The sequence below is a fragment of the Phyllobates terribilis genome, unplaced genomic scaffold (genome assembly GCF_046119375.1).
Source record: "Phyllobates terribilis strain yellow unplaced genomic scaffold, ASM4611937v1 Scaffold_7__3_contigs__length_470593459, whole genome shotgun sequence".
Classification (NCBI taxonomy): domain Eukaryota; kingdom Metazoa; phylum Chordata; class Amphibia; order Anura; family Dendrobatidae; genus Phyllobates; species Phyllobates terribilis.
The window spans coordinates 426,180,302-426,193,717 of NW_027362767.1; the positions used below are offsets into that span (position 1 = coordinate 426,180,302).

At 50.6% G+C, this 13,416-nt stretch overlaps 1 protein-coding gene across 2 annotated transcripts in view; it reads right to left on the reverse strand.

The window, feature by feature from the left end:
• Nucleotides 1–442: 442 nt before the first annotated feature.
• LOC141155186 (H-2 class I histocompatibility antigen, alpha chain-like) overlaps nucleotides 443–13,416 on the reverse strand; it is a 146,167-nt gene continuing 133,193 nt past the window's right edge. For both annotated transcript variants that reach the window (XM_073641906.1, XM_073641905.1), the window contains exons 3-4: nucleotides 1,828–2,103; nucleotides 443–652 (exon numbers count right to left, since the gene is read on the reverse strand). In XM_073641906.1, the coding sequence (XP_073498007.1) occupies nucleotides 489–652; nucleotides 1,828–2,103 (440 nt within the window). In that variant the 3' untranslated portion in view covers nucleotides 443–488. The remainder of the gene's footprint in view (nucleotides 653–1,827; nucleotides 2,104–13,416) is intronic.

Consider the following 13,416-nt stretch of genomic DNA (forward strand, 5'->3'; position numbering starts at 1 on the left):
ACCCATGCAAGACGATGACGATGACACCTGTGCCTGGTGGTGCGGTCAGGTACCTTGCAGATCATCTAGCATGCAGACCACGCTGATGTAAATGGTTTTAAACGGTCTGACGTGACACTTTGGTGCCTCACACCTCTCTTAAATATTCCTGGAGTTGTGTAGCATTCATCATCCGGCTCTGAAGGGCATTGTTCACAATGAAGCTGCCATCAGTGTGGGATGTGGCCAAAGGACGTCCATGTCTCTGCCTTTCTGTGGCTCTTCCAGTCTCTCTGTATCTCTGGTGCAACCTGCTGATGACACTTTCTGCACAATATTAGCTCCCACCATTCCGAGGAACATTAGCATCATTATTTTTTTGAGGAAATATTGGGCTGCGGAACAACATCATTTATTTCTGTACTTCATATTTTAAAAATAAGAAAAGTTGTGCTAATCGACAGTAATAGCTTAAAAAAAACAACTTTATTCGGCTCACTCCATATGTTTCATTCAAATGGTTCATGTAATTGTGTTCTTTTTAAAAGAAAGGAAACTGAACCAAAAATAATGGCAGCGATGATGAGGATGGCGACCAAGCAGATAGCAATCACTGCCCAAATAGGAAGGCTAGGAGAAGCACTGCTGAGATCTTCAGAGTCACTTGGAATTCCTGCATAGAAAAAACAGAAAGTTTCAGGATTGTGTCAAAGATTAATTGTATCTATCAATGACTGATTCTATATCTATACATAATATAAAGTGATAGGCAGGAAAACTGTTATCCTTATCTAAAAAAGAAGAGAAGGAGAGGCACTGCAGGAACGAAAAAGATAGGAGAGAGAGTGTAGGAAAGAGAAATATAGGAGAGGCACTGTAGGAAAGAAAACCATAGGAGAGGCACTGTAGGAAAGAAAACCATAGGAGAGGCACTGCTGGAAAGAAAACCATAGGAGAGGCACTGCTGGAAAGAAATGTAGGAGATGCATTGTAGGAAAGAAAAATAAAGGCGAGGCACTGCAAGAAAGAAAAAGATAGGAGAGGCGCTGTTCTCATCTCTAATACAGCCCACTGAAATAGGTAATGCTCATTATGGATACTGTGGTCATCATTTTAGGGATTTGGGGGCACAGGATATATAAGACAATATCTTGTTCCTGGCTGGACAGGGTGACTCAGTTCAAGTAGCCAGGTCCACCTGAGGTTCTCTGCACAGCTGGTGGCCATGAGCATGGCTGTGGTCATTCACTGTTGATTTGCATGTATCACAAATCCGCTACAAATTCGGCCACGTCTGAATTTGATAATCAACTACTTACGTGCTTATTTTTTAGGTTATTTTGCGTTATTTACCAAAAAGTAACATTTAGAAATAATTTTAGCCTTTAATATCCCATCTGTTCACAATATAGTGTGAAGATACAGGAAGCGCTGAAATCTGTCCCTGTAAGTCGTATTTGTCTATAGAGTTGAAGCTCCAATCATGATAAATCTAATGTTTCGCCACAGTTGCTTCATCAGGAGTACAGGGGCTCATTTTACAGCACAGCCAGGAGTCCCAATACACAGGTTTTAAACTAAGAAAAAAATACTGAGCTGGAACAGATTTGTGGCCCCTCTATTCTCAGTATAGGCGTGGGTCCCAGAGTTTAAACCTCATTATGTAATGACATATTGCAGCTATAGGCTAAAACTTACATAAGAATACCACTTTAACCTAACTACAAAACTAACTAACACACAGGCCAACTAAAAGGAAACATTAGGATACATCCAAATATTATAGATATGCTCTAGATTTGTGTTGTAGATGTATATTATAGGTACATAATATTTTACTCCACTTACTCCAGTCCTGAGTGAAGTCCCGCAGCATACTACTGTGGTTGACCCTACAGGTATACACATCATCAGGCACGGATGTGACATTGAACGATAAAGAGGTCAGATACGTCAGGTCCAGTAATGGCAGGGTCATCCTTTCCATCATCTCTTCCGATATCTGTTGTCCATTCTTGTACCACATTATAGAGATGTCTTTGGGGTAATGTCCATACGCTCGGCAGTGCACCCTAAAGGTGCTATTGTCTACAGGGATCTGGGTCACCTTCACAACTGGGACTTCTGTAAGAGGAAGAACAAGGGATAATAATCGCTGTTTGAGACTGTTTCCTAAGTACAAGTAAAAGATGATGTTCTCTAACTATAGACATCCACTCTGACATGAGAGCCACCATGGAAATCAGCTCATTGTAGCAAGCCGTGCTCCTGAAGCCGCATCGCGAAGTCAGGGCAGCTGACCGTGAACTGTGCTTTTTTGACCGGCTAACACAGTCCCTTTCCATGTAATACATCTATATATATAATCGTCTTATCCCGTCTGTCTGTCTGTCTGTCCTGGAAATCCCGCGTCGCTCATTGGTCCGGCAGCGGCCAATCAGCGCCTCGGGATTTCTGAAAAAAGATGGCGGCCGTTAGCGGCTCATCTGCGGGACGGAGCTCAGCGGCGATGCAGCCGGGAGATGACCGGCGCGAGGCGCTCATCTCCCAGCCGGTACCAGCAGAAGGACCTCGACCGCCGGACCCATCTGCGGGACGGAGATGCAGCCGGGAGATGAGCGGTGCGAGGCGCTCATCTCCCGGCCGGTAGCAGCGGAAGGACCGCCGGCGTCGCTGACCTCCATGCGGAAGGGAGGACCGGGGAGCAACGCTGCGGGTCGGGATACTTCTGCTGCAAGCGCCCGCTCATGTCCCGGGTTCTCGCAGCGGAAGTACCCGCACAGGCAGCGCCGCTCCCCGGTCCTCAACAACACGATTCGATGATTGGTCGCGGTCTTCGGACCTGACCAATCACTGATCTTACCGCAAAAGTTTAACACCGCTGTGCTGATTGGTCGCGGACGCTGCCCGCGACCAATCACCGATTTGGGCGCCACATTTAAATATCGGCCGCGACCAATCACCGATCTTGGCTCCACATTTAAACACCGCTGTGCTGATTGGTCGCCGACGCCGGGCGCGACCAATCACCGATTTTGGCGCCACATTTAAATAGCGTCCGCGACCAATCAGCACAGCGGTGTTTAAATGTGGAGCCAAGATCGGAGATTGGTCGCGGCCGATATTTAAATTTGGCGCCAAAATCGGTGATTGGTCACGGGCAGCGTCCGCGACCAATCAGCACAGTAGTGTTTAACTTTTGCGGCAAGATCAGTGATTGGTCGCGGGCCAAGACCGTGACCAATCACCGATTTGTGCGGCACATTTAAATAGCGGCCGCGACCAATTGGATGTCAGCGCCGCTCCCCGGTCCTCCCTTCACACCCTAGGCGCATGGATGTCAGCGGCGCTGCCTGTGCGGATACTTCCGCTGCGAGAACCCGGGACATGAGCGGGCGCTCGCAGCAGAAATATCCCGACCCGCAGCGCCGCTCCCCGGTCCTCCCTTGACACCCTAGCCGCTGATGTCCCCACAGTATCCGCATGGTGTTACAAAGGTCCGGACATTTGTGTTAAAAATCGCTCATTGGTTGCTGGCGCTGCCCGCGACCAATCACCGATTTGGCTGCCACATTTAAATATCGGCCGCGACCAATCACCGATCTTGGCGCCACATTTAAACACCGCTGTGCTGATTGGTCGCGGACGCTATTTAATTGTGGCGCCAAAATCGGTGATTGGTCACGGCCGATATTTAAATTTGGCGGCCAAATCGGTGATTAAAATACATAAATAGTTTTCCATCATAATGAATATGGCACAAAGCCTGGACCGTGCCGTTATCATACAGAGTGCATCCTTCCAATCCTTGCAGAATGTGATACCCTATAAACAGAAAAAATAGAAGAAAAAATAAAATACCCCTGGTTCACACATTGCATTTTTTGTTGCAGATTTTCTGGGCAGATTTGCATATAGAAAATCTGGTGTGCGATACATTTGCAAATTTTTAAAATATGAAAGTGTGTCAAATCCTTGTGTGGAATTCATTGCTGATTTCCGATGCAAAAGATGAAATCTGCAGAAAATCCACAACAAAATCTGCATGGATCACACTGGAATTTTGCTACAGATATACTGCAGAAAAATCCACTGCAAATGTTTTATATGTGAACATACCCTAAAGATACTCGGTCATAAAATACAGTTAATGGAATATTCCTATTTTCTTTTGGTAAACATTTAAACGGGCTCTCCAACAATTTTTTTTTTACTATGGGCGTAAAAACATGCCGTTAATACCTGGCGCCGGCTCAGTGTACTCACTAACGGCTCCTCCCTGGGATTCAGCTGCTCCATGTCAACAGGATAGCTCTTCCTCTTCTGTGCTGCTCTGTCAACAGGCGATGATTGCTGATGTCATACTGATTGACAGTCGGCTCCCTGCAGTAAGGCAGCGGGGAGCCATCTGTCAATCAGCATGACATCAACAGTAAAACCCCGTCAACAAAGCAGCCCGGGAGAGGATGAGCTGCTCTGCTGACGCAAGGTCAGTGGAAGCCACTGAATTGCCTGCGGAAGTGGTCTGTGACACCCCTGTGCCAGCAGATATCGGCACAACAGGCAGGTAGTTAGCAACTACTTGCCTATTAGTTCTTAGACACATTGTGAAAAAAAAATAATCCTGGATCAGGGGTTCTCCAAGAATGTAATAAAATAGCGCCCATCACATAATTCAAACAGCAGCCTGTCCTGGACACGTGTCAAGAAGGGCTGGAGTCTGAAGAAATCCTCCTATATGTTATCCATATATTTAACAGTCTTTTTCTTCTGATTTTCCCACCTTAGAAACTTAGAAACTTTACTTATCAGAAAAACACAGTATGATAGTCCCATGGTGAATTCCTCCACATTAGCCTCCACACGCACAGTATAGTATAATGACCCTACTGTATCCCACCTCAACTCCCTGGGCAAAGTATGGTGACTCCAACACAGTATGATCCCCCAACTGTGACCCCCACTCAGCCCTCCACACAGTATAATCCACTCCCCATGGTCCTGCATGCAGTATAATGCACTCTCCATGGCCCTCCACAGAGTATAATTCACTCCCCATGGTCCTCCACACAATATAATGCACACCCCATGGTCCTCCATGAAGTATAGTGCACTCGCCATGGTCCTGTACGCAGTATAATGCACTCCACATTATCCTGTACGCAGTATAATGCACTCCCCATGGTCCTCCACGCAGTATAATGCACTCCCTATGGTCCTCCACACAGTATAATGCACTCCCCATGGTCCTGAACGCAGTATAATGCACTCCCCATGGTCCTGCACACAGTATAATGCACTCCCCATGGTCCTGCACACAGTATAATGCACTCCTCATAGTCCTCCACACAGTATAATGCACTCCCCATCGTCCTCCACACAGTATAAGACACTCGACATGGTGCTCCACAAATGTATAAGACACTCGCCATGGTCCTGCACACAGTATAATGCACTCCTCATGGTCCTCCACACAATATTAGACACTCCCCATGGTAATCCACACAGTATAATGCACTCCCCATGGTCCTGCACACAGTATAATGCACACTCCATGGTCCTCCACACAGTATAATGCACTTCCCATCGTCCTCCACACAGTATAAGACACTCGACATGGTCCTCCACAAAGTATAAGACACTCGACATGGTCCTCCACACAGTATAATGCACTCCTCATGGTCCTCCACACAGTATAATGCACTCCCCATGGTCCTCCACACATTATAATGCACTCCCCATGGTCCCCCACACAGTTTAATGCACTCCCCATGGTCCTCCACACAGTATAATGCACTCCCCATGGTTCTGCACACAGTATAACGCACTCCCCATGGTCCTCCACACAGTATAATGTGACGCGCCCCCTGGGCCGTGGGGTACTCGGTGCCGGGCCGGTCATTGCTTGGGGAGATGTCACAGTGGCGGTGACCCGGTCCGTGACCCAGGGCGGTCAATAAAAGGGGTTATTTACAGGGGACTTATAGTTATTATATAAAGTTCGTGACGCCACCTGTGGTATGCGGCTATATGGAGCCGCCGCTGCGGTGCAGAACCTCTGGAGCCGATGATGACGCAGCAAAGTTGGTTCAGCTCTCCACAGGCAGAGCTCAGCTCCAGGGCAGGAAGTGGTGATTTTATAGATGTTGCTGTGCAGTGCAGGGGATGGCGCAGTTAATAGTCAGTCCACACTAATGGCGGTTTCCTCTTATCTTTACTTGCTGTGGTTAGGCAGACCGGGGCATGGGCACTAGCTGGTAGTAGAGGTCCGGGTGGCCTGGAAGCAAGTTGGGGGATCCACCTAGCCAGGTGGAGGCCTTCCCTCTGCGCTATCTCTTTGGCCCTGCTGCGTATAACTGTGCTGCAGCCCTCGTCCCTGAGTAAAACATCTTTTTCCTCATCCGTATGGCAGGCAGCTCGGGCCTTCCTGGAGTGTCGCTCCCACATGGCGGTGCTGGGCCCTATGTGCTGCTGAGCCTCCGGGCGTCTGATGGGCCAGGAGACCTGCAGTCTTCTGCCTTCCGGTTTCTGCTGCTGGGCCTTCGGTGCCCCACAACCTCGGACTATGGTGTCCGGTCCTTCTGCGCTTTCTTCTGGGGTGAACTGCCGTGCAGCTCCACTCCCCAGGTCCTTCCTCGTCGCTGTCCTGTATTCAACTCCTCTCTGCTCTGCTCACACTAACTAACCCTGCCTCCAGATCCCAGTTGCTAAGGGGAGGAGCTCCCATTCCTTGTCTGGAGCTAGGAAAGTGTTGCATGCTAACAAAACCTGATTAGGGGACCCCTTCCTTGCTTCCAGGCATGGCATCACCCCCTGTGAGAGAGGCAATACCACTGTGGCAACCGGACCCCTGTGGTGCCACATTCCCTCCTAGTTAAATTCAGTACTCCCGGACTGAGGATACCTTTTTGAATTAACAATCAACAACAATAACAATTCACATTACCAATAGTTTACAAAATCTCAAAAAGGCAAAAATTACAAAAATCCAACAAAAATTGGTAGCAGTCACTGCGGCGCTTAGTCTTTACACCGCTATCCGGGAATTGTCTTTTTCCGGATATCTGAAGTTTGGTTGGTGGGAACCGCATCAACCCACTTTGTGTACTGTCCCTGGGCGTGGCTTCAGGGCACTCTGTCGGTGGGCCTGGTTTTCGGCCACGCCTGCGGTTTATTTTCAAGGCCAATTATTAACTATTTTCAACATTGTCCTGACCACACTTAGTCCTGTGGTCCAATTGTCCATAAATTTAACAAATATATATATATCTAGCATAATTTAACGGTTACAACTATATAACATACATTTTTACTTTCTTACACTTTAGTTCCTCCAGCGGGCAGGGAGCTGACCTCTAGTACTACAGGTTGATCTATTTAGTACATTTGTTGTCCCTGGTCCCTAGTGTCTACCGCTGGTGTGGTGGGTTCAGTGTGAACTACACTACAGGTAGTCTGAGGTAACAACGGTAGGCTGGGTAATCTCCTACGAATTCTTTGACTCACCATGGGTATGACAGGTTCACTGCTAGCAGAAGGTAGATTCTCCTGATCTGCTGCTGATGAAGTGTCTGTCTCTGGGGCCGACTGGTCTTCCAGATGTTCTGGAGCCTCTGCAGTGTCCGGTGAGGCCACTTGGAGAAAGGTCAGGACAGGTACCACGATTGCTTGGTTCACCTGCGTCCAAGTCCGGGGAAATTCTCCAAGGATTGTTTGGACCGTCTCTTCCACCTTTTCTGTGGGCTGAGGGCTGTCTTGGCCTTCTTCTTTGTGGTTCAACTGTTCAGGACATATCTTCAAGTGGTCTCTTGAGACTGCCGCTGAAGTTTCCCCTCCATCTTTACTGATGAGGCACACTTTTATGTTATCGAAATCTGAAGGCAAAACGGTGTATGGCTCAACCTCCCACTGGTCATCTAACTTGTGGACTCGTCTTTTCTTCGTAAGTACCTGTTCTCCTGGTGATAAGGGAATGGCAGGTGCATGCTGGTTATAAGTTTTCTCTTGCCTCTGTCTTACCTGGGACAAACTTCTCTCAACACATTCTTGCACCTTGCGGTATTGTTGCTGCCGCTCGGTATCCCAATCTGCATCTGGTGATGTTGTCTCCGGTGTTAGAACTCCCATGCCTAAGTCGATGGGTAGCTTACCAGGTCTTGATCTCATCAGGTAAGCGGATGTACAGTTGGTGGAGTTCACCGGGATGTGGTTTTATAGGTCCACCAAATCTGGTAACTTCTCTGGCCACAGGCTACGTTCTTCAAGGGGCAACGTCTTCAACAGGTCGATTACCACCTGGTTCATCTTCTCGCACAACCTGTTGGTCTGGGGATGATACGGCGTCGTCCTTATTTTCTTGCAGCCATACAAGTTACAGAATTCTTGGAACACCTCTGCTTCAAAGGCTGGACCTTGGACGGTAAGCACCTGTTCAGGGTAACCATGCGGGTGGCAAAAGTGCTGTTGAAACGCTTTGGCTGCCGTCTGATCGTTCACTGGCACTACTACAAGGAATCGGGAGTAGTGGTCTACTATGGTGAGAGCGTAGACATAGCCTGACCGGCTTGGGGCTAGCTTCACGTGGTCCAAGGCTACCAGTTCAAGTGGTTGTTTGATGATTATGGGCTGCAGGGGAGCCCTCTGGCTATCACGGTCTTTTCGTATCAGGTTGCATGGACCACATTCTCAACACCATCTCTCGATTGTTTCCTCATGCCAACCCAGTAGAATCGTTCACGTAGCAGGACTTCCAACTTCTTCCACCCGAAGTGTCCTGCTCCATCGTGGTACACTTCTAAGACCATTGGCGCATCCTGCTTCGGGACTACCACCTGCCAGACCAGTTTGTGTGTCCAGGAGTTGATACTTCTTCGACGCAGCTTTCCCTCGTAGATGAACAGTTTGCCCTTCTCCTTCCACAACTGTTGGGTCTCCTGTGGAGCATCTGGATCAGGGTGCGAGTCAGCTTGTGCCAGCAACTCCTTTACCAGGCGGACAGCCGTGTCGCTATCCTGCGTCTCTGCACATCTATGGTGGGGCAATGGGTTGAACGTGGCCTCTCTGTTAGCGGAACGCTTGTACCTCACACAGTGGGAGCACTGGGCCACCCTGTGACGATGGAAAGCGGGTATCTCTATCTCCTCCAGCTCTTCCGGGTCTTCTCCCCCATCTGGCAAGTTGGGCATCCAGGACAGCGCATCAGCATTAGTGGTTTTATGCCCCGCCCGATACTTGATAGTAAACTCGTAGTTTGACAGTCGAGCCATCCATCGTTGTTCTAGGGCACCAAGCTTTGCAGTCTCCAGGTGCCTCAGCTGGTTGTTTTCCGTGAAGACTGTAAATTTGGAGGAGGCGAGGTAGTGTTTGAAGCTCTCTGTTACAGCCCAGACTATGACTAGGAACTCCAGCTTAAAGGAACTATAGTTGTCGGGGTTCCTTTCCGTAGGACGGAGCTTCCTGCTGGCGTAGGCAATCACTCTCTCTCTGCCCTGCTGTACCTGGGAAAGCACCGCTCCCAATCCCACGTTGCTGGCATCCATATGGAGTATAAAGGGCTGCCATAGTCTGGGTACGCCAGGACTTCGTCTCCAGTAAGAGCGATTTTCAGCTGAGTGAAAGATTCATCTTCTGGTTTACCCCATTTGAACGGAGTTTTCGGGTTCTTGGCCTTCTTGGACTGGCCCAGTAAGAGGTCCTGCATGGGTGCCGCTATCTTGGTGAAACCCTTGATGAATCTCCTGTAGTAGCCTACCAGCCCGAGGAACTGCCGCACTTCCTTAATAGTGGAGGGTCTTGGCCAGTCCTTGATCACGGTGACTTTTTCAGGGTCTGGTGCTACACCTTCGACGCTTACCACATGACCTAGGTACTGCACCTTGGGCTTCAATAGGTGACACTTGGACGGCTTTACTTTCAGGCTATAACCAGATAGGGCTTCGAACACCTCGGCCAGGTGCTCCAGGTGGTCTTCATATGTCTTTGAGTAGACGATTACGTCGTCTAGGTACAGCAGGACGGTTTCGAAGTTTTTGTGTCCCAGGCAACACTCTATTAACCGCTGGAAAGTTCTTGGGGCGTTGCAGAGCTCGAATGGCATGCAGTTGAACTCGCTGAGGCCCATTGGTGTTGTAAACGCGGTCTTTTCTCTGTCCATCCCTGCCACAGGAACCTGCCAGTACCCACTGGTGAGATCTAAAGTGGAGAAATAGTTAGCCTCAATGCTGCTAATGATTCCTCAATTCTGGGTGATGGGTAGGCGTCTTTAGGTGTAATGCGGTTAATCTGCCTGTACTCAACACACATCCTCATTGTACCATCCTTCTTTCTAACGAGAACTAATGGAGCTGCCCAGGGGCTACAACTATCTCTAATCACCCCAGCCTCCTTCATCTCCCGTAACATTCCTTTGGCACATTGATAGTGAGCTGGGGGTACAGGCCGGTACCTTTCTTTAATGGGCGGATGATCTCCTGTGGGGATATGATGTTGGACCCCTTTTACCTGCCCAAAGTCTAGTGGGTGTTTGCTGAAGACTCGCTCATATTCTTGGACCACCTGGTATACTCCATGCTTTTGGTGCAAAGGGGTGGAGTCAGTGCCCACTTGTAGCTTCTGACACCAATCCTCCATCAGCCCCTTGGAGTCGTTATCCTCCGCCGGTTTGGACGGAGGCAAGGGTTCCACTGCCTTTATTGCGTTGTTACTGACAGTGAACAGCTTAGCAAGGGTGCCATACCAGAGTAAATGGACCTCTTTCTCCCCACAATTCAGGATGCGTATCAGTACTCTCCCCTTGCGGACATCAACTACCCCGCTCGCTGTCAAGAAGGTGGGCCTACTATCAGAGTACACGGGTTCTACCAGGGCCTGATAATCTTGACCCCTGGGGCCTATTGCTGCCCGACACCATATTAACATTTCACTCCTAGGGGGCATTGCAATGGGGAATGGATCACTCATCCTGACACTGCCGACTTCTCCACCAGACAGCTTTACCTGTTGTCTTTTCATCAGGGCTCTGATCTCTTTTTGCAGAACTCGCTGCTGACTGGAACTGGCAGTCTCTGTGACCTGTTGTAACAAAAGAATAATTTCCCCAAGACAATTCTCTATCACATTGTGTAGCATCGGCGTCTCTGCCCTATACTAGGCAGAGACGCCGTCCCTCTCACCTCCCCGCTCCTGGCGCGGGGTCCTCCAGCGCTTCTCTCCCCGCAGCTTCCGGCACGCGCTCCTTACCCGGCAGTGTGCTTAGGGCGCGCGCGCGCGCTCCCCCTCTCTTAAAGGGACCGCGCGCGCCGTCCTAAGGAGTCCCCAGCCAATTGCCGGAGGACCTCCCATATATAAGGCACCTCCTCCAAAATGGAGGTGCCCGAGCAATGTTGTTGCAAAGCCTTTCAACTCTGCTTCAGCCCTCAGGTCCCGTTACCAGTTACCTGCCAGTCACCTGCCAGATTCTTGCTTGATACCTGCCTGATACTTATCTATCTGCTTTCATTCCTGCGGTCCGACAGTCCGCCTACCAGCCCTGCCAGTCTGTCTATGGATCAGTCTGCCCGCTCACCTGGGAGCGTTCACCTGCTACCTGTCTGCTAGCCTACCTGGAGGCTCCGCCGTCACGTGCCGTGACCACCTGTCTGTCCAGAGACTCTTGCCCGCTCACCTGGGAGCGTTCACCTGCTACCTGTCTGCTAGCCTACCTGGAGGCTCTGCCGTCACGTGCCGTGACCACCTGCCTGTCCAGAGACTCTTGCCCGCTCACTTGGGAGCGTTCACCTGCTACCTGTCTGCTAGCCTACCTGGAGGCTCCGCCGTCACATGCCGTGACCACCTGCCTATCCAGAGACTCTTGCCCGCTCACCTGGGAGCGCTCACCTGCTACCCGTCTGCTAGCCTACCTGGAGGCTCTGCCGTCACGTGTCGTGACCACATGCCTGTCTAGAGACTCTTTCCCTGCTGTCACTTGCCGTGACCACCCGCCTGTCTAGAGACTCTTATCCCGCTGTCACTTGCCGTGACCACCTGCCTGTCTAGAAACTCATACCCTGCTGTCACTTGCCGTGACCACCCGCCTGTCAAGAGACTGTCCCCGTCACTTGCCGTGACCTCCTGCCCTTCTACCCAGAGACTGTCCCTGTCACTTGCCGTGACTACCTGCCCGCCTTCCCTGGGAGCCACCCGCTTCCTTACAAGGACTGCCCCCTTTGTATAGTAGCTCAGAGGTTCCACCTCCCAGACCCGTTACAGTTTGCTCGGGCCATGGAACCCGGTGGCACCCAAGCTCCCTCGCTCTCTGACCTATACCAGGAAGTCTCCCGTCAGAGATCCCAGCAGGAGTCCATCTTGAACCACCTGCGGAATGTCCACTCCCGCCTGGACACACTGTCTGCTCCACCTACAACCTCCGCTAGTTGCACGACTCGCACCCCGGCAGCGCCGCTGCCCATCAATACCATGGCATCCTGCTCTGGACCCCGGCTTTCTGCACCTCCTCGTTTCGGAGGCGACCCCGCTCAAGCTCGGGGCTTCATAAACCAATGCACCCTGCACTTTGAACTCTTGGCACATCACTTTACCACCGACCGGGCCAAAGTGGCTTTCATAATGTCCCATCTCACTGGAGAGGCACTGGATTGGCTTAATCCCCTGTGGGAGAGAGGGGATCCCCTAGTATCCGACTTGTCGGCTTTCCTCACTGCTTTCCGGAAAGTCTTCGATGAACCGGGACGAAAGACCTCGTCAGCCTCCTCTCTGCTACGTCTCCGCCAAGGGAGTCTCACCGTAGGCCAATATGCCATACGGTTCCGTACCCTCGCTTCTGAACTTGCCTGGGATAACGAGGCCCTGCTGTCCATCTTCTGGCAGGGTCTTTCCGGTCGGATTAAAGATGAACTTGCCGGTCGGGACATCCCTACCACCCTGGACGACCTAGTGTCACTTGCTACCCGGATTGACATCCGGTTCCTGGAACGTACCAAGGAAACCACCCGTGAGAGAAAGTTTCCCCGCCTTGCTCCTAACTTCCAGAGACCTGTCTCTTCTTCAGTCACTCCCCGGGCGCACTCACCCGAGCCCATGCAGGTCGACCAGACCAAGTTGGTCAAATCCCGCCAGGAGTCACGCCGGGCCGAGGGGAGCTGTTTCTATTGTGGCAGCAAGGAACACCTGATCCGTTCCTGCCCGGTGAAGCCGGGAAACGCCAGTGTCTAGGACAGCTCTGAGAGGTCGTCCTAGACAAAAGTAAGCCCTCTCCGTCTCTGACTTTACCGGTCTCTATTGCTTGGGGAGAAAACGGTCACTTTGAATTCGCTCACCTGGATTCTGGAGCTGCAGGAAACCTCATCTCCCAGTCTTTGGTAGAGAGATACTGTATTCCCACCAAGTCCCTGGCTGAACCATTGTCAGTCGCCTCCGTGGATGGAAGACTTCTCCCGGAGA